The 25,212-nt window shown below is 49.1% G+C and overlaps 1 protein-coding gene across 3 annotated transcripts in view; it reads left to right on the plus strand.

Moving 5' to 3' along the window:
• Nucleotides 1-432: 432 nt before the first annotated feature.
• The window catches only part of PHF2 (PHD finger protein 2), an 82,721-nt gene continuing 57,941 nt past the window's right edge, over nucleotides 433-25,212 (plus strand). For 2 of the 3 annotated variants that reach the window (XM_051793232.1, XM_051793234.1), the window contains exon 1: nucleotides 434-997. In XM_051793232.1, coding sequence (XP_051649192.1) covers nucleotides 900-997 — 98 coding nt within the window. In that variant the 5' untranslated portion in view covers nucleotides 434-899. Of the gene's footprint in view, nucleotides 998-25,212 lie in introns of all 3 variants that reach the window. The other variant, XM_051793233.1, reaches the window with a different exon arrangement.

Here is a 25,212-nt window from a genome sequence, read left to right on the forward strand (position 1 = left end):
GAATAGAAAGAAGCTCTTTTTTTTTTTTTTTTTTTTTTTTTATGTGAAGCAGCCCCGTCCATATCTATGTGCCCCCACCCGCCCTCCCCACCCGCACACCCCCCCGGGCGCTGTTCCAGCGGGTCGCACCGCACTTACGGCCACTTCCCCGGGCTTCCTGGTCCTCGGGGCGGACTGGGAGCTCCCCGCTCCCCGCAGGCACACCGAGCGCCCCCCGCGCTCCCGCTGACACCCCCCGAGCGGGGTCCCCCCGTCCCCGCACCCCCCGAGCGCCCCCCGCCGCGGTCCCCCCGCACCGCCCCGCAGGCCCCCGCGGCGGGGCGGGCGGGGGCGCTCGGGCTGGGCAGCTCCCTCCCGGCAGGCGGGGGTTAACACAAACACGCGCGTTCCGCCGAGCCCCCGCCGCGCCCCGGCCCCGACCGGGGAGCCCCCGCTCGGCTCCGCTCCGCCCGGCCCGGCCCCGCTCGGCCCCGCTCCCTCCGGGCTGACGCAAGGCCGGGCCCGCCGGGGAGGCCGCGCCGGGCTGTCACCAGGGGGCACCGCCGCGATCGCCGAGCACCGGGAATCACCATCCTGGAGGGACAACAACAACAACAACAACAGAGAGCCCCGGCCCGCGGCGCCGGCGGGCGGCGGGACCCGGCCATGGCCCCCGGCTCCGGGCAGCGCTTCCCTGTCCTCCGGCACCGCTCGCCTGCCCCTCAGGAGCCCTAAATCCACTGCCGCGGTTTTTTAGCGTTATTTTTTTTTATTTTTTTTTTTATTATTTCGTTTTTCCCACTCTCTCCCCTCTCCCCCCCGCGTCCCCCCCTCGCGCCCCGGCCCCGCCGTGCCCGCACTCGCCGCGCTCCGCTCGGCCGGGCGGGCGGGCGCCGTGAGCGGAGCGGATCGGCGCGAACATGGCGACGGTGCCCGTCTATTGCATCTGCCGGCTGCCCTACGACGTGACCCGCTTCATGATCGAGTGCGACGCCTGCAAGGACTGGTTCCACGGCAGGTAACGCACCGCGCCCGCACCCCGGCCCCCGGCCCCGCCGCCCCCGGTGCCGCCGCCGCCGCCGCGCTCCCTCCCGCAGGCCTTCCCGGCGCGGGGGAAGGAGGAGCCGGCTCTGCCCCGGCGCCGCTCCCGCGCTGCCCGCGCGCTGGTTTTGTGTGTTTTGTGGGGTTTGGGGCCGCGTTACCCGCACAAAGCTGCTCCCCCCGCGCTGACACCGGAGGCCCCCGGGGGTGGCGGGGGCCATTGTGCGCACCCAGGGAGGGGACGGGGCCGCCCCGCGTCCCTCCCGCAGCCGGGCCCGGGGCGGGGGACGCGGAGCTCGGCCGCGCTGTCAGCGGGCTCGGCCGCGGCGCCTCGGCCTCTCCCGCCCGGGCAGGGCTCGGGCGCCCCGGCCCCCCGCGGGTGTTCCCCGGTGACAGGGTGGCCATGGCCGGGGCGGGCCGGGGGCTGCGGGAGCGCCCGCCCTGGAGCCCCTCGGCGCGGGGACCGGGGCCGAGGGGCGGCCGGGGGGGACCCCGCTGGCGCGGCGCCCACCCCGCGCCCGGGCGGCTCCCCCGGGCAGCGCCCCCGGGGACCCCCGCGCCGGCCCGGGCCGGGGCTGGGCCTGCCTGGCGGGGCCGCGGGCAGGGGAGCGGCGGGGGGGCCGGGCGGGGCGGGGGACTCGGCTTTTCGGCTTGTTTCTCCCAAAGCGCCTCCCGGCGCGCAGACAATGGGCGGCCGCGGCGGAGTTGGGGCGGGCGGCGGAACTTCGGCGGTGCCTGGTGCGATGGGGGCGGGGGGAGGCGGCGGCTGGGGGCACCGAGAGCCGCAGCAGCCACCGGATCGCCCGGGCGGCCGGTGCCGGGGAAGGGGGGCCGCAGGTGGAGGGCGGTGGGCGCGGGGGCAGCCCCCCGGCAGGACCCCTCGCTCCCTCCGGGTGTGACGGAGGAGGAGGATGGAGCGTCAGCGGGAGTGATAAAAGTGTAAAAAGTGCAATTAAAATCAGGTAAATCACCTGGACGAGCGCTTTGTGCGGCAGGGGTTCGGTCGGGTTGGGCTGCCTGTCTCTGATGGGAACCAGCGCCCAGCGTCTCCTCTGAACAGCTGGCGGGGGAGGCGAGAGGCACTGCCCGTGCGGCTCTCGGATGCCCGAGCGGGCCCTGGGGCACCCGCGCATCTTCCGCGCGCGGAAAAAACTGTTCAGGAAACTTTGCCGTGGCATCAGGAATTATGTTCTGCCATTTACGCAAAAGGCTGTGTAGAAACAGGAAGGAAAATACAGAAATAACCAGTCCTAGTGCCAGTGCTGGCAGAAGGGTGCTCTGCACGTGTGGTGCGGGACAGGAGGCTTTGAAGGACGTGGCTGGCCCGTATCAGTGAGGACTCGGGCACAGATGACGAGGTGAGGCTGGAGAGAAGCCTCAAGCATGTGTACTTGAAACTTAGAAAGTTTAAGAACGTGAAAAAATCGAGATTTTCAAGCACGGTGATGACAGAGTGGATTCCTGAAGAGGTAAACGGCAAAAGGAGTTTGAGCTGCCTGCACACGGTGGTAAATTTGGATTGAAACGGATGGAAAGAGATTAGTTGTAACTGATCAAGCAGATGATCTTTTTGTGGGCAGCTCAGGGTCAATAGCACAAGGAAAGGTGTTTCGTTTTGTGGCATAAAGAGGTAGAATTGATTTGTAGCACTGCTGGGGGGGGCTGCACCCTTTTTCTTTAGCTCATGGTAGTGTCCAGAGATTGATTTTAAAGAAAGGAAACTGAAGAGGAGTTCATTTCTCACCGTGTCAAAACCTGAGATAATTGTATTGAGAAGTTCATGGAGTATTTAGTAGCAAACAGTTTATCTATGGCCCTGTTTGTTTTTCTTGGTATTATGCAAACAAATAAATAGTCAACAAAGGAAATAAAAATCAGGGTTTGGTTGTATAAAATTGTCTCTCTCCTGGACATTCAAAACACTCTTGGTGTTAATATTTATATGGAACTGCAACAAAAAAATACAATGTTATATAGTACTGCAACCAAAAATACAATGTTATATAGGTGCTGCCACCAAAAATGAGCAAGTGTGCCAAGCTGCGTAGTGTTCAGGAGCCTTGCCCAGGCAAATGATTAAATGTTTTAATCATTTAATCATACTTTTGTCTCTTGTTAACATGATGTACAGTGTGCATTTCAGAAAAAAGGGTGACATTTCTGGTTTGGTTTTATAGAGGTGGGTCAGGTGTTTTCATGTTTCCCTTCTGATGGGAGTTCCCAAATATTTAAAGAAATGTTTTTCATGGGTTTAGCCCTGCAGCAGTCACAGTCTCCCTCACATCTGAGGCTGGGCAACATGTCTGTGGCCACTTTGGCTGTTCTGATGGCAAATTGATATTTTCAAATTATCAAAAGTGTGTTAAGTTTATGTACTGCAGTTTAGAAGCTGGAGACAGGGCGGTGGAACCCTTGCCACATGTGGGATGAGTGCTCTCCAGACCACCACTGGGTACTTGGCAGTGTGCTGACAGGACACTGGCTAAAGTTTGGCAATCGCTGCTCCATGTTGTTTCCCAAATTCTGTGCCAGAGGGATGGATTCGGGCTTCTCTGGGGGTTTTAGGTATCACCAATGGTCTTTATTGTCTTTTCCAGGGAGTTTTTCTCTTGTGAATCGGTGTTAGATCTTTCTGCAGAAATCACTGCTTAGTCCTGAAGAATGTCAGGGTGGTCCCTCAGCGCTGGCTCCAACCTCCTGTGTGACAGGGAGGTGGCACCTTGGAGTGGTCACTATGCTGGCCTGGGCAGTGCCATCATTGTGGTGTTAGGCCTGCATGTGGTGACTGAATTGATACGGACACCTGACAGGTTTCTTGTGATGGAAATTAGGTGTCTGTGTTGTTTTGTGGGTCAGCAGCCTGTGGCAGCCTGTCTGGGGTGATGTTGCTGATGTTTCAGTGAGTGCTGTGCCTTCCTCTGGAAGATTTTTGGCCCCTCTGTTGTGACTCTGACATCAGAGACCCTTGGACACTGTTACGTGCTGAGCCAGGGAGCTGCTGGTGTGTTCACAGGACACTGGTTGTGACTCCTCATGAGACTGAGGTTGGATCATTCCTGTGCTCTCTGTTTGCCTGAGCTGCTCCAGACAATAATGCTCAAGCGGGCACGGGGCTGTTGGACTTCTCTTTTTGTGCAGATCATGTGTTGTTTTACGTGGCAGTTTGGGCTCAGCTGCCTCAATGCTCTGCCCTGAACAGCCCATCCTTGGTGCTCCTGGTTTCCTGGCCATTCCAGCACCTGTGCAGGGTCCTCACCTCTTGGATCCCATCGCAGGGAGGAGCCCTGGTGTGTTCCACCTGTTACCCAGCACCAGGTCTGCAGGCAGCAGTGACACCAGGGTGTGGGGAGTGCTTGGGGTGGGAGGTGGCTCTTTGGGCTTTGGAGAAGGCCAGGAAAGGAGGAGGAGGAGGGAGTGGCCTTGATGTATGAAGAAGCTGAGACTCAGCAGGTGCCCAGGGACACTCTGCCATCTCCAGGGTAGGCTTGGCTGGACAAACAGCTCGGTGCCAGCTGTGCCACGGGAGAGCTTCTCTGGGCACAGGGGGTGTGGGACAAGGTGGTTCATCACCTTGGGGGAACAGCCTGTACAGCTGTGTGAGGTGAGGTGAGGAACTCTGCCTTCTCCTCAGCTTCCAGGTGACGCTGCTGGCTGGCTGTGACCAGTGGCACTGTGTGTGGGGCGGGAGCTGGGTGTGATGTGGGAGCTGGGTGTGATGTGGGAGCTGGGTGTGATGTTGGAGCTGTGTGATGTTGGAACTGTGCAATGTGGGAGCTGTGTGTGGGGTGGGAGCCCCCTCAGGGACATCCTCCATTCCCCCACACCTTCCCAGCAGCTGGGAGTGGCAGGGGTGGGTTTGCTGACAAGTTGCTGAGGGCTGGAAGAAGTTGTGCATAATGACAGGCCTCTTCTCATCTACGATGGGAACATTACAGAACCTCCCATCCAAGGAAATGCAAGTCCTTTTGTACTAGTTTGTTCAGCTAGAAATCTGTACGGGGTTACTCGGTACAGCTGTAGGTGAGGGGAGGTAAATTATTCATTTTCTCTGCAGTGTTTTGTTACCTGTTCTTATAACACACACCTGGTGCTGTAGGGTGGGGTCGTGCTTGCTAAATGAAATAACAAGTATTTTTGTATTTGTTTATGTTATCACATGTATATGTAAACTTTGAACCTTCTTGCCCCAGGCCTAGCAGAGGTCGATAACTTAGGAAAAGGTTTAGTTACCTAAAAGCAGCTCATGCAGTTACTAGAGTAGCCTAAAATGATGATTTGGGTTGCTCAGGATGCCCCAGTGCACAGAGTGAACCATGGCTGGGCTAAGGAAAGCACAGTGTGCTACTCTGCAAAGTTAACCCTGTGCATGGGGAGATTTTATGTTCATAATGGAATGTTCAGTGTTGTTCCTTTCAAAAACAGGTCTGGGTTTGCATGGCACCATCTAGTTCCTCTTTTTTACCCAGGCTTATCGCTAGCTGTGGGCAAATTTGGAAATTTGGGTAAAAATTGAAGATGAAGATAATCCTAAAACTACAGCGTTGTTTGCCTTGGTATTATCACAGCAGAGGGAGTCCCTGAGGTTAATTGTGCTGTGCACAAAATGATTTCCTTTTGTGTGCTGAGTTCAGACATGACCAAGGTGTGTAGGTTTTTCAAATAACTAAAAATTTCATATTATTTCAAGTTTTCCTGAAGAGTTAGTCAACATGACAGCCTCAGTCACCCTGGGAACCTGACCACAGCAGCTATCACGAATAAGCCATGCTAATGCCTATAGCAGAATGCTTTCTCTTGTCCTCTGTTCCCAGCAAAAAAAAGCAAGCCAGGTTGTTTAGAAATTACTTTGCAGAGCCCCTAAAGCATGGTAATTATTGTGGATGAAGTATCTGCATGGACACTTTAATGGGCATTGGTTGCCTTAGAAAGAAAACAACCCAAACAAAGAAAAACACCTACTTTTGTGTTAAAAATCTGATATCTCGGTGTGGAATGTGAAGAAGATTGGAACTTAAAACTGCTTAAAACCTTCTTGTTTTCAGATTGAAATTGCTGTCACTTTGACTTTCCTTTCAGTACCACAGCATTACTTATTCTGCTGGAAGCTGACCAGAGAACTTAAGAAGCTTTTTTCCTTTCAATTCCATGTTATATCTTCAGTTAAATTCTTTTTAGATGTCCAGGGCTGCACAGAGGTAGGAATGTGTGGCACACTTGTCCCAGTACTGATGGTGGATTTGTTGACTTGTAATTGTTGCCTCACCCCTGGAAGTGTTCAAGGACAGAGCTTGGAGCAACCTGGTCTGGTGGGAAGTGTCCCTGCCTATGGGGTTGGAAATAGATGGTCTTTAAGGTCGTCCCTTCCAACCCAAACCATTCTGGGATTCCATAATACTGCTGTGTGGTCCCACAGTGATGACTAACACCACCTTCCAGAGCACCACAAGTCTGGCTGGCTGGTGCAGTGAGTCGGTTTTGTGTGTTGCCGTGTTGTCAGTGCTGTGTTCTTGGTCCTTTGGCGTGGCTGAATAAACTTCTTGTCTTGCCATTTCCCAACCATTTGTGCTCTGAGGAAGAGCCTGGGATTCAGGATGGAAAACAAGTCAGAGTTTTTAACGTGCCATTAAAGCTTTCAGCTGACCTCAGAGAACCGCTCGGGTCGTTGCAGTATCAATCACAGCTGCAGAAATACTTTGCAAGTATTTGTTAGAAGTAGAGCCTCAATTTGTGTATCAGATTTCCAAATATAAAGTTTTATCGTAGAATCATGGAATCACAGGATGGTTTGGTTTGGAAGGGACCTTAAAACTCACCTTGTTCCATCCCCAGCCGTGGACAGGAGCACCTTCCACTAGACCAGGTTGCTCCAAGCCTGGTCCAACCTGGCCTTGTGTTTATTTGTGGTTTTATCTTGCAGAGAAAATACACGGGGAGGTTAAAACCCTGCTTTTGGTCTAAATTAAAAGGTTTGAATTCTTACTCAAAAAACCAAGTTTGCACAGAAACTGGTGTTCACCCTTAAAATTCCCATGGTGGTATTGTAATGCTGGTGTTCTCAGGAACAGTGCTTGGCACAACTGAACAATAGGAAAGGCTCCCTGTTTAGCTACTCATGCAAGAAGTGCATCAGCTTCCCATTTCTGAGCCTCCTCTCCTCTTCTACACCACTGCCTGGGTAGTGGATGGGTTTCAGTGGTGCCAGGGCAACATCTTGGCCTGCAAAGCTGGCTGTGAAGGAGAACAGGTGCCTCTCCTTCGATCTGTCCTTTGCCATGGAACTGAGCATCACCATTAGACACCTCCAGGCTCACAGTGCCTGCGTTTCTTGGATTTAATCTTGATTGTTAGAAGAGCCTGAGGGTTCAGTTTGAAAAAGCATTCAACTGACATGGAGTCCAGTTGTGAGAAGAACTGATGACTCCAGTTTATGCAAAGAGGAATTTAAGTGCCATGAGTGCTTAGCTGGCCTGGACATTGAGGTTTTGTTGTGTCAGCTCACAAATCATGGCATTATTCTGCTAATTAAAGGATGCTTTAGAAAATCCAAGTCTAAGTAATACCAAGAGTGGACAGTAGTGTGGGAAGTTGTGGCCTACATGACCACTGTCTGGTCCTCTGGTACCTGAGAGCAAGTAGAGATCACAGAAAAGTTCTTATATATAACAATTCTTTTAATTTCAGAGGGTTTTACCCAGATTTCACCTCTGAAAATGTTATGAATGTTAAGCACAATTCATATTTCATTAAAAAAAAGAAAAAAGAAAAAGGGTGGATTAATGAGTGCTCTCCAGCAGCCTGAGCCTTTGTCTTCACTGTGTTGTGAGTCCTGTGGGCACCTGGGTACCTGTTAAGTTGAGCAGTAGCAGGATGGCAGCAGCCTGAGCAGGTGCTGCCTCTTAATCAGAAAAATTAAAGCCATGTCACAACAAAGAAATGAGTTCTGCAAGCAGAGGGGGACTTTTTCCTTAGCGCTGAATATCTCCATAATCAAGGAAATGGGTTAAGATGTCTTGGAAAAAAGTTATTAAAGCTGTGTAAATACATATGGGGAGAAACTGGGGAAGAGAGAAAGTGTTATAGAATCACTCTAAGGCTTTCTAAAATTCTAACCCCAGCATCTTTACTATTACCTTAATATATTTTCTTCTTTCTGACCAATATACATTTTACAGTAGCAGTAAAATATATCTACACCAAAAACTGAATGTGTTTTCCTTGTCCAGACAGCTCTCTCCAGTATGGCAGCCTGTAGGTTTACAGTTCTCAAAAGACTTAATTAAAACATGGTTTGTGACATTAAAAATATCTTATAAAGATGCTCTGTAGCAGTGCTGGAGGCTGTTTTTGTGATACAGGTGAGCTAATGCTGTGAGATCACCTGGGTTTTTCAGTGACCATGTTATGTATCTTATCAGTGGCTGATAACACTGTAATGTGGGTGTACATTAGCAAATCTTACACTGGCTGACTGATATGAATAGTAATTCCTTTCCAGAGTTTTATCTGAAAACAATGAGCCTGTGCACAGTCTATTTTAGGGCTCTATGCACATCTATTTTTGGACGTTACCTGGCTGTTTGTTGCATCCAAATACCTCCTGTTTACAATATATTGACAATAACAAGATGTTTAGCAAATCTCAGCAGGTCTCATGTAGCTGTTTTCCTGGGGGGTTTGTCCCCCACTCCACGTGGTGACTGAGCAGCTCAAGCCCCTCAGAAGAGCATTCTCTGAGGGGCAGTGGTGTCCCAGGGACCATGGTCTCTGTAGTGTGATGTGATCACACCTGAGGCAAATGACCTCAAGTTGTGCCAGGGGAGGTTTAGATTGGATATTAGGGGAAATATCTTTACTAAAAGGCTTGTCCAGCACTGGCACAGGCTGCCCAGGGCAGTGGTGGAGTCTGCATCTCTAGTGGGATTTAAGAGATGTGTAGATGTGGCACCTGGGGACACGGGTCAGTGGGGGGCTTGGCAGTGATAGGGAATGGTTGGACATGATGATTTTAAGAATCTTTTTCAACCTGAAGGATTCCATGATTCTGTGATCTCCTGCTTTCCTCTGGTGCTTGGTGTTCTGCAGCTCTGGGATGCCAGGCCAGGGGGCATCCAGGGTGCCAAGGGATGATTTTTGTCTGGTCTTGGAGAGTGCAAACCCCTCCTTGTTGCACTCTCCTGGCTCTTGTGGAGAGCTGTCAGAAGAGGCTGACAATGAGTGCAGGGTCCCTGACCAGCAGCCCATGGAGGAGTTCCCCTCTTCTCTTCCTCCCAGGCACGTCCCCCAAAAGTGACGGGTGCTCCTTCTGCAGATGAGGCCAGGGCTTGGTCCTGAACTTCCAGGCAGGACAAATGTGAGGACACTGAGCTCCACTGTGTCTGTATGTGCTTACAGATTCCCAGCTAACCAGTGCAGGCCTGTAATGGGATATTCAGCAATTTTTAGTGTTTTATCCATTAGTTTTAGCAAGTGGTCGAGACGAGCAGAAAGTTAAGCAATAGTATATTTTGACTGGAAAAAAATAAACCAGAATTGCAGAAACAAAGATGTTTTTACATTTCCTGTTTGCAGTTGTTAACCTGGTAATCTGGAACTACGTGAGAGCTGCTGGAGTTACGGTGCCTTGTTGTTTTCATGGAATTGCTCATGGATTTCGTTGCATTTTCCTCTTTTAGCAAAATATATGGTACATTTACTCTCAAAAACACCATTTCTCCTCGAAGTTTTCATCTGGCAGACTGGAAGGATGTAACAAGAGAAAAGAAGACGTGAGATATTTCTACTGGGAGTCAGTGGTTTTGATTTTTTTTTTAAACCTCCATTTTTGCTGTTAACATCTCAATGCAAGGGGATGGAAATGTGAAAATTGGCTGGAACGCTGTTCCTGTGCCATATGTGCCATGTCCCATGTGTCAGGAGCACATGGAACAGCCAGGGATCATTGTTCAGGAGCACAGTCCCCATAGCCAGGTTCTAAGTGATATTTAGTCCCCTTATTGAGCATCTCAGCAAAGGCTCTGGGTCGGGGCAGGAGGGGAGGTGAAAGGGCTCAGGGTGCTGTTGCTGCTTTGTCCGTGTTTGAGCAGGGAGAGCATCTCCTGGGTCACTGTGCTCTTCATTTGGGATTTCCTCTCTATTCCTGATCCTAAATCTCTTTAAATACAGTTGCAGCAGTTGCTAAGGAATGTAAAATTTGAGGGTATCTAGTGTGCTGTTAATTTATTTAGCTAAACTGGCTTGTTGGCTGGAATTAGCTGGGAGCTGGACCAGTGGAACCCCTGGCTCCTTGCAGGCTACCATGAGTACAGCATATGAACTCCTTCCTATCCCAGAAATATTTCTTGGGGAATTAAAGAATGCTGTCGTGGTGATGAGTCCTGCTGGACACCTGGATGAAGGGTCATTGAGCAAAGAATGTAGTGCTACTTAGTCTTTTTTTCTATGGTCACTTCAGAAATCCAAGTCCCAGAAGTGTCATCAGAAGGCACAAGACCTCCAGGGTTCCCAAAGTGGCCCAAGGCTGCTCTTCTGCTGGTGAGGGGAGTCCATGGGCCACCTCTCTTCAGTTTCTCATCCCTGCTCATCGTGTCCAAAACACTCATGCTGCTACTCTTCAGTTAGTTGCTGATGAGGGATTAATCATCCCAAAGACTTGATTAATTCCTGGTCTGGAGGCAAGGTCTCTCAGTGAAGCTTTGCCATCGAAAGGCATAAAGATGGTAGAGCGTGTTAAAGAGGGCTAGAAAAGCTGAGGATGCCGTTTCCTTACAGGGGAACATGGGACTTGTTCTGAGAGGGGTGAGTTTGCTCTTGCTGAGATGGCTGAGGAGGCCTTAGAACACTCAGGCGTGTTCTGAGAAGATCCTACAAATTCACAGTTTTTAGTACCCGAGTGGTTCTCGGCAGTATTCAGAACTCTTATCCACCAACTCTTTTGCATCAGGACAAACACATCTGCCGCATGAAAGCACAGCTGGTCTTGAGGGAAAGTCAACAAATCCACTAAGGAGTTGTCCCGAGGGTTTATTGGTTTGTAATTGGAAATAATCACATGTATTTCCAATCCAAGTTTTTTATTTTATTGTCAGTTTCCAGGTGCTGTATTATTGCATTAGTGAAGAGCCTCTTTCTCAGTCAGGTGTTGCCATCAATACTCTGATGTGCTTCTGCTCATCAAGTCATCTTCTTTAGTCATGAGATGATAAAATTGTTCATCTGAGTTAGGCTGAGGGAGTAGCTGAACATTTCTTCTATAGCCCAAGAAATATTCTTCATTTTCTCATTCCATACAGAGACCTTTTAATTGTTGACCATGTTTCAGTAAATGTCTTTCCCATCTCTTCCACTCCACATTCATGTTTCCCTTTTGCTTTGTCTATATTTGCACTAACTTATCAGACAAATGTTGGTTATCTGCATTAAACTTCTAAAGGAGCCAGATATGACTTGACTAGTTATTTTTTAAGCAACTTGGTTCTGAAATTGGGTTTCTGCCTTTTGAATTGGCCCATGAATTAAAGCAGAGGTCCTCAGCCTTGCTTGGAGCTTGAGCAAGGAAAAAAATCTCTCCAGTACGATGAACTGGCACTGATAAGTCAAAGTGTGAGTACTTAAGAGAAGTGAAATCACTTGATGGGGTGGGCATGTGTTAGATTTAGTCACAACTGTGGTGTTGCAGCAGAGCTACAACCTGGCAGCTCCCAGGAGTTGTTGGCTGTGGGAACAATCCATCGTCAGTCCTGCAGGAGAGCTTGGTGTTCCTCAGTGGGGCTGAATAGGAATCACCCCTCCAAAGCCAACCCCAGCTGCCTGCCTTTTCCAGGAGTAAATACTGGGGTGGTTGGGGAAAGCCATCCTGGTTCTCTGGTCAGTCTGTTGTGATGCTGAAGAGAGGGTAAAACTGGAAAATCCAGCAGGGATTAACAGCGCCATGGGAGAATCGACCTGCAGAGCCCCGCAGGGCCCCGGGAGCGTGGGGGTGGGATGTCTCTGAAACACTGGCTCAGTTTGTAACAGACCTGTGCAACTCCCTCTGTGTCCAAAGAATGAAGGGAAATAATGTATCCAACTCCTTGAGAGCCCTCTCCATCCATTCAGGGCACGGTGTCTTGACACACACAGCCTCGGCACTGACTTTCTCCTCCAGCTTTACCAGCAGTATCAGAAATAGTAACAGTTTTTCACCCACCGCTGCCTTTCACCCTGGCATATAGCTCACAGTCCCCTGCAGTTTTACTCCCACATCTTCCAGCAGTCTTTGATTCCTGAGGACATTGCTGCATCCATTGAAACACACCCATTCCTTCCACAGCACCTGGAGCTGTCACGGGTGGGGATGAAACACTGGGAGCTGAGCGAGGCTGGGGTGAGAGGTGTTGGTAAAACTAGGACTGAGGTTTCGGTAAATGACGTGCTGCTACCCTTGGGGTGAGTGTGGAGCCCATTCCTGTGCTGGAAGGAGCTGTGCTGTGGAGCAGGGATCCCTCAGTGTGCAGCAGTTCGTTGCTGTGGTTCCACCAGGCTGGATTTTGTAATGGTAGCTCCTGTTCAATGCAAGAGTCTAAAAATTTATTTTGAGGGGCAGTTGCATGATTCTTTCTGCTTTTCTTGGTCCTTCAGCATTTCTGTCTGTGGCTGCAGCGTGGCTGGTGCCCAGGTTGGAGTGCACAGAGCTGCACTGATTCCTGTGTGGTTGGTGGAACTGTGGAGAGTAAAGACCCTCTGGATTTAAAGTTCCTTTGTAAATTGTTCAAGTCACAATTCTGTGTTAAATAATCAACATTTATATTTAATTATAGTGAAGGGACTCCAAGAGAACTGGAGAGGGATTTTGACAAGGCATGGAGTGACAGGGTAAGGTCTGGTTTTAAACTGCCAGAGGGCAGGGTTAGATGGGATATTGGGAAGAAATTCTTCCCTGTGAGGGTGGGAGACCTTGGCACAGGTTGCCCAGAGAAGCTTCCCATCCCTGGAAGTTTCAAAGGCCAGGCTGGACGGGGCTTGGAGCAACCTGGGCTAGTGGAAGGTGTCCCTACCCATGGCAGGGGGTTGGAATGAGATGAGCTTTAAGGTCCCTCGCAACCCAAACCATTTCATAATTCTATATTTTCAGACATACCAGTTAAACACAGAGGTTCAGGCAGAGGACAGTGATGGGATGACAAGGTTCCATTACTGGCCTTGCCCCTCCTCTCCTTTGAAGTTTTTGTCAAATTAGTTAATTTCTCTTTGATTGGGTTCACTTTAACTCTCTCTCATGTGTGCACATTAATTTAAATATGTTAATATTGTAGATGTAATATGTAACCTAATGAAGAAAGTGAATAGTTTATCTCTGGAAGAGGAAGGGGAATGAAAGCTGTTCTGGAAGGCTGAGTCAGAAGAGGACTGGAAGGGCTGGCAGCAGTGTCATGATCTGAGCTTGCTGGGTTTCCCCAGCCAGCCACTGATGGCTGACTGGCCACTAGACCTGCTTCTGTAGAATCCCCAAATCCCAGCCTCCAAACGGGCATTTGCTCTCACAGGTGTCCTCTTGGCTCCCCTTGTGCCAGGCATGGACTGACACTGTGTGCCACATGTGCAGCAACAGCCTGGGCAGTTTCTGTTCCAGAGAAGCCCAGCAAACCTGTCAGGGTGTGGAGTCGGCCTCTGCTGCCTGGAATCTTCAAAAATTATTTCTTTAAGGCAGAATGTGTGTCTGGAATGCACAGCTCTCCTCGAGAGCCTGCCAGGTGTCTGGCAGGGCAGAGGAGTGACAGTCCACGGTGGGTTCTGTGAGTGTGTGTCACCATGTGTAGCTCTCATTATATCTGCTATTGGAAACATAGATCTGTGTACATGTTGTGGTTTCTGGAAATGCAGAAAATGCCACGTGCTTGCTCTTCTGGAGGTTTGTTGGATTCCATTCTGGGTTTCATTTTTTCTCAGCAAAATTTCCCTGAATTTACATCCTGGGTCACTCCATGGTTTGGGTGTGCTCAGCTGTGTGTTCCTCCTGCATGGTCACTGCTGACTGTGACTGCTTCATGGGGAGTGTGGTGATATCCCTTTCGTTTGCAGGCTGGACACAGCCCACTGCCCATGTTGGGTGCTGTGGGTGTTACTGAAAGAGGGTGTTTGTGTTTCAGATGAATTGCTGATGTTTGCAAGCTGTGTTGAGGGGGAGCAGGTAAGGAAAGGGGTGTCCGTGGGGTGACTGTGGTTGAGATCCAGAGATGCCACAAGTTACAACACCAGTGAGGAGATGGTAAGTGCAGTCCTGCACCAAGTGTGTCACTGGGCAGAGTGCTCTACTCCCAGTTACAGACTGGGGCTGCCCTTTCATGGTGTTGGCTGCCCACACCAGTAAAGGATTGCCCAAGCACTGGGCTTCACTGGAGGTGCCCTGGAGTGGTCCAGGGAGGGGGATGCTCTGGCCAGGGGCCACCACAGGCACTGGCCCTGCCCACAGCACCAGCTGTTACAAAGGGCAGGAAGGGGAATGTGGCAGAACACGCAGCCCAGAGAGAGGAGTGAAGCTGTTGCACTCCATGTGTAACTCAGCTGTGAGGTACCTACCAGGCTGCTTGCCAACTCACCAGCTACTCAAGGCCCATATGCACTCTATGTCCCTTTTTACAATACTGCTGGATTTTTCCATTTTAAAATTGCTGAACTGAAGTCGTGGTTGAAATTCAATTACAATCCTATTTGAAAAATACCCAAAGGCCTGGAATAAGCAGGAGTTGGGGTTGTTCCCTGATGCTTCCAAAGCAGAGGGCAGTAGGAAATGATCAATTCATCATGTCGGTTGCAATCAGAATTGCTGTTGCCCGTTGTGTTCAATGACAAACCAGACCTTGATGTTTTTAAGTCCTCAAGCCTAAGCTTTTTCCCAGGAGGCTTTCTGCTGGGGGGGTGGGCAGGTCTCTTTGGTTAGTTGGGGATTATTGCTTGCTTTTTTTTTTTATTTTTTTTATTTTTATTTGTGTTCTGTTTTTTGGTGTTTTTTTTGTTGTTTTTTTTTTTTTTTTTTTTTTTTAGAACAAGCAAAACTGTTGTTTTCTGCTTCGGTACAAGGAAGTTTTTCAGATCCCAAGCACTTGCCACAAATGCTCTTCAGAATCATTTTTTCTGCTTTTTCATGATGTGAGAGTTGGCCAATGCTTTGAGGAAGGAAAGTGTGTGTCAAGGAGGTGTTTCTGAAGAACACTTACCTGGAATCTCGCAGTGAGTGGGAGCACAGAGCCTGCCTGGCTGCCTGTGGTCACGGTCTGAACCTGCTGGCTGCCGCTGCCTTTTCATTATTCTTTCTGAATTTTGTGTTTCTTTGTGTTCTTGGAGCTCCAAAATCCCCCCCAGAGCAGAATTGATTCTTTAGCTGCAAACCATGCTGATCTGGAGGCTCAGCGGCATCAGGCAACCCAGGTCCTGCTCATGCCACAGGGCCTCGGGGGGACGAAAGTGCCACAATCATTTTTTAAGGAAGGATGGAGTGTCTTGGGGAGCACAGCCTGCATGTGCTGGAAGGGTTCACTCCTCATGTAAGGCTTATCCCTTTGAGGAGAGCAAGTATGAGCTCTGATTTTGTGTCTATAAGTCACAAACAGGAAAAAAGCATTAACACTTTAAGCCATGTTTGTAAAAAGGCATGAAAAGTGTCTGGAGAAAAAGAGGAAGTTTGTGATTGTGTATAGAATCACAGAATCCCAGAATGGGTTGGAAGGGGCCTTAAAGCTCATCTTGTTCCAGCCTCCTGCCAAGGTGGGTTGATGTGCTGACATCTAAGTCAGCTGGTGCAAAAAGCACTTTACATCAGCCTGAACTCCACCATAGCACTGTGCAATCTCCACTGCTAACTCACTGCCAGTGGCACTGGATGTCACTGGGTATTTTATTTGGGTCTGTTACTGCTTCTCCACAGTTCAGCATTAAAAAATATTTAGGGGTTTCCATGGCAGTTTGGACCAAATTAGTTGCAAAAATGTGAGGTTAGTGGTTCCTAATGCATTCGGAGTAACTTGAAAATAGGCTCAAAATTACATGAGACTTCGACATGTTTAGGCTGGTATCAGGAAAAGGTTCTTCCACCAGAGGGTGGTCAGGCACTGACCAGGCTCCCCAGGGCAGTGGACACAGCCCCAAGGCTGCCAGAGCTCCAGGAGGGTTTGGATGATGCTCTCAGGGACAGGGTGGGACTGTTGGGGTGTCTGTGGAGCGGCAGGAGCTGGACTGGATGATTCTTGTGGGTCCTTTCCAACTCAGGATGTTCTATTCTATTCTATTCTTCCATTCCATTCCATTCCATTCCATTCCATTCCATTCCATTCCATTCCATTCCATTCCATTCCATTCCACTCCATTCCATTCCACTCCACTCCATTCCATTCCATTCCATTCCATTCCATTCCATTCCATTCCATTCCATTCCATTCCATGCTGCAGTGTTTCCTGTTGGCAGCAAATTCATGTCTGCATTATTATTCACCGGTAATGACATCATCTGGAACTGAAGGAAATCAGTTTTGGACAAGTTACTTTGTTACTGCTTCCATTTGAGTTCAGATTTACTTTTTAAACTTTTAAATATGTTGTGCTTTGAAATGGCACAGACCCACATAAAAGCTTTGATAAGAAGGGAGAAGAAAAATCTCATCTCGGAGGTACCTCGTTTGCCAGAATAAGACCATAGGAGTAAATTGTCCTACTGGGGACTGAGAGGTGGGAAGTTCTTTTTCAAGAGCACTTAGAGCTTCACTGGGATACTATTTCATTTGTCTTCCTCAGCTGGATTAAAGTTTGTGGGCTTGGTTGTTGTTTTTTTAAACAGGGAAATGTTAAAGGTGTAAGCAGGGAAGTGCTGGTGGCTCCTGGCACTGGGAGCGTTGGTCTTGGCTGCCAGGCAGGGCTGCTGCCATCCCAGGCAGGATGCCATGTGTTTCCCAGAAAAGAAGCTGGGAGCTTGGTTCCATTTAAAATATCTGGTTACTTCAAATTCTGATACTTGCTGAGCTTATGAACTCTTCCTTCTGTGTGCTCAGAGGAGATTTGGGTCCCTCAGGTGCCTTGCCCAGAACCTTGAAGACCCTTGTGTGCTTCCTGCTGTTCTTTGCTTTAGTTCACATTCCAGTTTGGGCAGATTTACCTTATGGAATGCTGGTGTGCTGCACTGGAAGGTCATTCACACTTCAGCCATGTGACTCAAAGGTGTTTGGTATTGCCCTGCTTCCATTCCAGCAGCTACAAGGGCAGAGATTCCTTCTGGCTGTTGGTCAGATCGTCGTACCCTGAACAGTTCTGTAAATCCCACCATGTCTCCCTAGGTTAGAATGAGCATGAACCTCTCTTCCCTCCTCGGAAATTCCCAGGGCTGGGGCCCCATCCAGAGTCATGCTGTGTTTCTCACAGGAGTAAGCTCCAGTTCACCTCCATGTTGTGATTCTGTGTGTTTACTGAGCCAGGTTCATCCGAAAATAGGGCTTAAAAGAACAGTTTTGTAAAATGTAATGTTAATTTGGAGTTAATTCATTTTCTAGGAATGGCCTATGACATTCCTGAGAGCTTGTACTGCTGCAGCACCTGATGGGCTGCCAGTTATTGCAAGGCTTTGCAGGAGATGTCTGTGGTGTCCTGGAGGAGATGCTGTTGTGAAAGCTGTAAGGAACAACCTCCCATGGCAGGTGTTGCTGTGGTGTGTAGGTTTGTGCTCTGTAATTGCTGATGAACAGTGATAAACCCCAAACCACACAGTCCACAGCAGGAATCTGCTCAGCAGCAGAGCCCTGGGACCTGCTTCAGTAAATAGAGGTTCTGTTGGAGGCAAGAGGGAGAACAAACCACTTTGACCAATCCATCATCGTCAACCTGTTCCATCACAGAGCTTGTAAAAGGGAGAGTGTGAGGGAGACCAGTGCTACCAGTCAGCTGGTAAAGTGTGTCCAACCAGGGTGGAATTACCAGGTGGAACAAGTCATTATGAGTCCATGGACATAAAGGACACCATTTCACACCAGTCCAGTGCCTGGTCTCCTGGGGCACCCGTGTGATGTATGCCTATTGCTGCCATGGTTTTCTAAACATACAGGTTTGCTTTGTTTCCCTCTATCAAGTATGTTATCCATCATTCCCAGACACACCTGCCATGTGTATCAAAGGTGAAGATGAAGCATCTCCACAGTGGTTGTTTTCAGCAATGGGACAGTGCTGAGCACTCTGTGGGCAGGAGGATCCTGTACTGCCACATGGATGGGTTATCCCGGAGGTGAGCTGGCTGGAGGGTGGCATGGCAAGGACATGCAGAGTGCAGCATGGATGTACATGGAGACATGTAAAGCCAATTTGCATCTTGAAATAGGAATAAAATGTGATAAAGCTGTAATTAAGTCATTTGAAATTTGATGTTAATCTTTTGAAAAATGTATTCGAAGTGCTGAAATGAAATAAGGATACAAGAGCAGGTCATGGAGCTCAACAACAGGAACAATCAAGAATGGTTTGGGGGTTCTGTTAATAATTTATCATTCTTTAATTGTGTTGTTGTTGGGTTTAATATATTAAGTTCTTTGTAAATATGACACTGAAAATCATTCCCATTCCTTCTTCCCTCCTCATGATTCTGTCAGCTCATTTTGGAGCTTCCCCTGTGAACGTTACTGTTGGCTCAGAATGTTTGTCATGCAAAATAGAGCATGAAAAGGTAATGTCAGGGTACTATCAGGATTTCCGTGTGTTTATAAATTTTTATATATATATATATATTTATATATGTATAAAGAACACATGCAAAGGGCACTTTGAAAATGAGAGCCAATCATTGATCAGTATTTTTAGGGAGATCTGAGCATGCTCATGCAAATTACAGTGATAAGTTACCTCAGATTTAAAAATAAGTTATATAAATGGTTATATAAATGGATGGCGCAATTAAAGCAAGTCAAACACATGCAGTAGTCAGAGTTGTATTTATGTGTATAAATACACACATGTACAAGTGGTTGTTGCTGTACGAAGTCACTGGTGTTGCCTGGGCAGAGCAGCTCTGACAGCGCTCAGCTGGTTTGGTTTAAAGTGTTTATGCAGCCTCAGTAACTGAAACACTAAAACTTGGACTTGTGGGACCTCCCATGGAGATGTTTAACCCAGAGGGTTGTGCACAGTGAAATCACTCCCATTGCTCTGTATAAGTGAGCCCTCAGACTCGGGTACAGGACGGCAAAGGCATCATTTGATTTCAATAAGCTGAAAACCAGTGATTGAAACACATTTCTCCTCCTCAGAGCTTGATTATTTGCAAACCCACCTTTGCCAATGTCAGTGCAGATGTGCCTATCCAGCCTGAAATCCAAACCCATTTTGTTACCTGTGCACAAGAAAAGCACCCGAACTCCTTTAGCAGTGGAGAAAGCTCTGTTTCTTCTCCAGTTCTTGATTCAAATGTCATGGGGTCTGGAGGTTCACTCTGGATCTATCCACAGAAACTGGAAATTATCCCTCAAAAGAAAACAAGAGTGAGAAAGATCAGCCTGAGGTGCAGCTTTACACTGCTGGAATTGTGGGGTGTGAGATCACAGACCAGCACGGCAGTTCTTCATACAGCAGGATTACTTGGACATTTTTAGATGTGCCCAGGGAGTACTTACAGACACTTTTATCCCCTTGGGCAGGTCCTTCTCCTTCCTCTGCCTTCCTCTTGCACATCCACAGCTTGAATTCTGGAAACAGGCATATTCAGGAATTGGTGATGGAAATTTGGTGAGGGTGCTGTCTGTAGGCACCTGGGGGTTGGGTTATGGCAGCCTCTGAGCTGCTGCCAGGAGCATCTCCCTGCTGAGGACGGACACTGCCACACCCTCTGCAGCCAGGGGAAGGTCCTGGAAGGGTCTGTGTAGGGAAGGGAAAATATAGGGACCCAGGTTTAATGAGTGAGGATTGGTACAGCCAACTGCAGTGCAGCTGCACCAGTGGACAGCAGCTGAAGGTGGGATCCCTGTGACTTTCAAAGGAAACAAGCTTTCAGAGAAGAGAGAACAGAAAGTAGCCCTGTACTAGTGACTGTGAAGAAAACTAACTGTATCCCAAGTGTAACCAGCACACCCGTCCCCAGGGTGTGTGACATCCCTGCTGTCCCCATCCTGCAGCACCAGGGAGCGGAGCTGCTCCAAGTGCTGTGGCTTTTGGAGGACAAGTTACAAAATTAAAAATTTCTGAGGGGTCTGTTGATTGCAGGTGGGAGTTTGTAGCAAGCCAGTCTTACAGGTAGGTTGGTAGGCTGTGGATCTTGAACTGTAGGAGTATTTGCAGTAACCTTCCTGTTGGAAAGAGAAATGGGATGACAGGGTCGTGGTGAGGCTGCAGTCAGTTTTTAGAGGTTTTATATAATGGCTGATTTGTTGATATGTTTGCACTTATTTTTGAAAGTTAATTCCTAGAATTTCAGAGGGCAAAAGGGATGTGTTTCACCAAGCAGTAACACACTGGTGTGTGTTACAGTGCTGCATTATGGGGGAAATGAGCCAGCCCAGCTGAACCTGGCTGCTGCTCCTCAGGTCTTGGGTTTAGCACAGCTTTTGGTGTCTCTTCTCCTGGAGGTCTCTTCCAGGAAGATGGCCTGTCTGCTCGACCACTGGTGGAGTGGCTTTCCTGGCAGAGATGCCTTTTGTCTTTGAATCCTTGGGACAGCAAAGAAAGGCTGGAGTGAAATCAAATTCCCAGTGCTGCCTGTGGCTGTGGTGGGCTGGTGGCTGCCAGGGCTCACCCAGACTGGTCTTCCTCAGGAGTTGGCTGTGTTGGTCTGTGGGGTCTCATCCATGTGTGTGATGAGTTCTATTGAACCATGAGACCTTGGCCTGTGGGGTCTCAAGGAATTGAGCAGTGAAGCATTGCTGGTTTTTGGGTTTCTGACCTTCAGCTTTGGGAAACAGTTTTGTTGCTGGCACACACTGGTTCTAGGTAGGCCACATAACAGTGTGATGCTGGCAAAGACCGGGGTTGTGCAATAGCTGTAGGTTGCTGTGATCTAGAAACTTCATTTATTTTGGTTTGATTCATTTCCTTTTTTCCAAGATGGGTGATATTTCATTTATACAACGACAACAGGTTTTTTTTTTACTGAGGAACAAAAGGCACATGCTAATAACAGACACTTCCCTAAAGCAGTTTGACCTGTGATGGGGAGAAGGTGTCCTATGAGTGAAAACACATGCAGGCTGGATCACAGCGCTTCTCTGTGGAGGAAAGTTTATGCTGAATTTGTACAAGGCTGTTCTGACTGGGGCTTTTCCACAGTCTGCAGCCTGGAGCTCTTCATGGAGCTGTGGTCAACTGCTGAGGTGACACGTTGTGTGAGGAAGAAGTGCTGAGGCACTAATGTCATGGAATTTTGTTGATTATACAGTAATGCAAGGGTTGTTTTCCTCAAGACAATTCCCTTTCCTGCTCCCTTCTGCACTGGGCAGAATGCAGGTTTCCAAAATGTACGTGAAAATGAGTCCATTCCTGGGACTTTTTGTTTACTGTGGCACTTGACTCTCAGTGCATGTGAGAGAATGCACTTCATCACTCCATCCCTCGGTTGTGTGCAGCAGATAAATAAGGATTTATTTTGATCAACCCAGCACTAATTCCATAGAGAAGTTTTGCGGTGTGTGTGGTGATAGAGATAGTTTGTAGGGATCTGGAGAGCTGCTTGTGCAGCCTGGTATGAGCTGGGAGCCAGAGGGAGGAAGGGTAAAGGGCAGCTTTATGCATGAATCCACTTTGTGGTGTATGGCCACTAACCCAGCACAGCGTTTTCATCCAGGCAAGCCCCAGGACCAGGACTCAGCTTGCAAGTGCCCTTTATAGAGCTCTCAGTGACCTCAGGGGGAAATCCTCGGTGTCCACCCGCTTGTTTTTCAGATCTCAGCCATCAGGAAGTTTAGGAGGAATTGTTCTGCTGACAGAGGCTTTTGTTAGGAGTGTCCTGTGAGGAGACAGGTCTGAGGGCATCAAACCTGTAAGGTGAGCGTCAGGCTGGTCCATGAGTGCACTGGCAACAACCCCCAAAGCCACGTAGTCCTGGGCATGGAGCTGCTGCTTTCCTTAGGACAGGGCAGATAGGGTTTGGGGCTGAAAGAAGAGGTGCTTTAAGGTTCCTTCCAACTCAAACTGTGCTGTGATTCCATTCTGTGACTGTCATTGGAAACAGCTGCCCTTACATTAAATGACCTGTCCTCAGTGAGGCCTGGGCTCCCATTCCCTATTCACAAGAGAAACACTCTTCAGATTCCAGGGCAAAATGCTTCAAGCATATTCACTCTCACAAGAATATTTTCTCGAGTGTATTCCCAAGAATATTTTCTTGAGTGTCTTCCCATGCTTCCATTCTGCCTTGGGAAACAAGTTGTTTCTGCTCAAACCCAAGGTGTGCAGCAGGATGTAGTTCAAAGTCTTGCACTGCAAAGGTCTGTGCTCTCTGCTGACTGTAGGTCACAATGAGTGGTCTGAAAACGTGAAACATGAGAAGACTGAAAACTGAAACATGAGAGGAGCTTTACGAGTCCCTACAAATATCCACAGTATTTACTTTTGGCGGTCTTGCATCTAGTCTTCAGCTGGGGTTGAGGTCTATTGTGTTAAGAGCTGTTGGGGATTAGAAGTCTCTCCTCAGCAGTGCTCATCATCTGGAAGACAGAATCAAACCAAAAGGTTTTAATGTCATTTTGTGACAATGATTAGGCACGTTAATGCAGATCTGGATCCAGTACCTGGATGTTTTATTGCAGACAAGACCATTTTTCTCTTCCGTAGTGTTCTTTTTCTTCTTTTTGCTTACTTAAAAGGTACTTTTTTCCTTACTTGTTCCTGTCATGTTGCTGTTCCTGAAGTTATTGCATCTGTCTCTTGACTACTAGAAGGGTCTGGAGCACAAGCCTGATGAGGAGCCTCTGATGGAGCTGGGGGGGGCTCAACCTGGGGAAAAGGAGGCTCAGGGGGGACCTTCTCACTCTCTACAAGTTTCTGACAGAAGGGGGAAGCCGGGGGGGGGTGTCATGCTCTGCTCCCAGGGAACAAGGGATGAGAGGAAACAGCCTCAAGTTGTGGCAGGGGAGGTTTAGGTTGGATACTGGAAAAATTCCTTCATGGAAAGAGTTGTCCAGCCCTGGCACAGCTGCCCGGGGCAATGGTGGAGTCACCATCCCTGTAGGGATTTAAAAGATGTGCAGATGTGGCACCTGGGGACACGGGTTAGTGGTGGCCTTGGCAGTGCTGGGGAACGGTTGGACTTGATGATCTTCAGAGTCTTTTCCAACCTAAATGATTCTGTGAATCTGTGATTCTACTGGGCCAAGAGTCCTGTGTGTGTCACTCGATGGAGGGGACGCTGTGTTGGTCACAGAGTGCCACCAGCACGAGCTGTGGGGAAGGGACCCTGCCCTGCAGGCAGGTATCGCTGTGCAAGGGGAGCCCGGAGATGTGCTCCACTCGTGATGGTTTGTGTCTGGATTCTTCTGCAGAGAGCAAAAGGTGTCTGTTCAGGTGTATCTACCTCAGGCTGAGTAGCAGAAGAGCAGAGGTGCTGTCCCGCCGAGCAGGCCGGGTGTCGTGGCGGGTGTGTTTGGCGGTTGTCGGTGGCACCTGCACGTCAGTTGAAGATGAAACAGAAACTGTATGTAAAGAACAGAAGGTGACCAGCGAAAGGAGCAGAGGAGAGGAGGAAAGCAACACAGACAAAACACGTGCAGAGCAGTTTGCTCGTCACACCTGCAGGCTGCTGGAGGCTGCTGGATGGCCCTGAGGGCGGGAGCTCTGTCGTCCCGGCGGTGGCCTGGGCTGGGGTGCAGTGGGTGCTGGGCAAGGCCTGCACAGTGGTGTGGTCTGCTTTGTCCCAGTGCTGGGATGAGCACTGGGATGAGTCCCATCCCACTGCTCCCAGGCTGGGATGAGCCCATCTTGGCTCCCTGAAGCTGCAGTGTGGCCACCCAGCCTGGAAAAAGTTTTTGCATGTGGCCAGATTATTTTGTGGACCAGTGCTGCTGCTTTCAGTGGGGTTACACAAGGAATAAACTGAAACTAAGAGAATGATTTTGAGAGGAGGGTTACTTTTGTGGTATTTGTTTAATGGACTTCTTGACATTTTGGGTTTAATTCAAACTTTGGCAATTTTCTCCTTGAGTTTGGTTTTGTTCCTGCTTTTTACCACTGCCTCTTTCTCTGATTCCTTCCCTCTTGGCTTATTTCCCATCTGCTTCTGGGAAACCCAGAAATGAGAAGGGGAAGAAGCTGGAGTATTCAGCCTGGAAAAGCAAAGGCTTCAGGGAGACCTTAAAGCCCCTTCCAGTGCCTAAAGGGGCTCCAAGAGAGCTGAAAAGGGACTTTGGAAAAGAGACGAAGTAACAGGACAATGGGGAATGGCTTCCCACTGCCAGAGAGCAGGGTTAGATGGGATATTGGGAAGGAATTCTTCCCTGTGAGGGTGGGGAGGCCCTGGCACAGGTTGCCCAGAGAAGCTGTGGCTGCCCCTGGATCCCTGGAAGTGTCCAAGGCCAGGTTGGACGGGGCTTGGAGCAACCTGGGCTAGTGGAAGGTGTCCCTGCCCATGGGAGGGGGTGGGACTGGATGGGCTTAAAGATCCCTTCCAACCCAAACCAATATGGGAGCCTGGTGTGGCTGAGAGCAGGATCTGGCTCTGATTACCCAGGTGTCACGGGAAGGTGATGAGGTTTGGGTGCAGATGGGAATATGTTACTGTGCAGTAAATGGCATGAGCCATTCTCCCCATGGTGGCAGTGGTGATATCTGTTCAAGGTGTTGCTTCTGATGTCATCCAGATGAGAGGTATTGCAGTCAGCTGGGATTGTGTGACTGAGCATTGGGGTCAGTCTCTAAGTCTTTAATTATTTTAAATTATGTGACAGAGAGATTGAATAGAATTTTAAGTTGACATAAAATAATTAGAGGGGAAAAAAGTACCATTTGACACTTTTCACCCACCCTTGTTCTTGTGAGAGTGTCATCTGTCAGCAGTAGGGATTGGGAGATCTGGGCTTCACTTCTGAAGCAAGGTGTACATCCTTGCTCTGTACATTCCCTCAGTGAGAAGAGATTGTTGGAAAATATAATTCCTTTCAAACTAAGCAGTAATTCTCCTTCGAATTATATCTTAATAAAAAAGAGAACATCTTGGGCAGCCTCTGATTTAGACACACTGCCTTTTAAATCTGTCCTAATTATAGTGCT

Source organism: Manacus candei, unplaced genomic scaffold (assembly GCF_025592945.1).
Source record: "Manacus candei isolate 608988 ecotype Guabito, Panama unplaced genomic scaffold, ASM2559294v1 h1tg000036l, whole genome shotgun sequence".
In the NCBI taxonomy this organism is placed as follows: Eukaryota; Metazoa; Chordata; class Aves; order Passeriformes; family Pipridae; genus Manacus; species Manacus candei.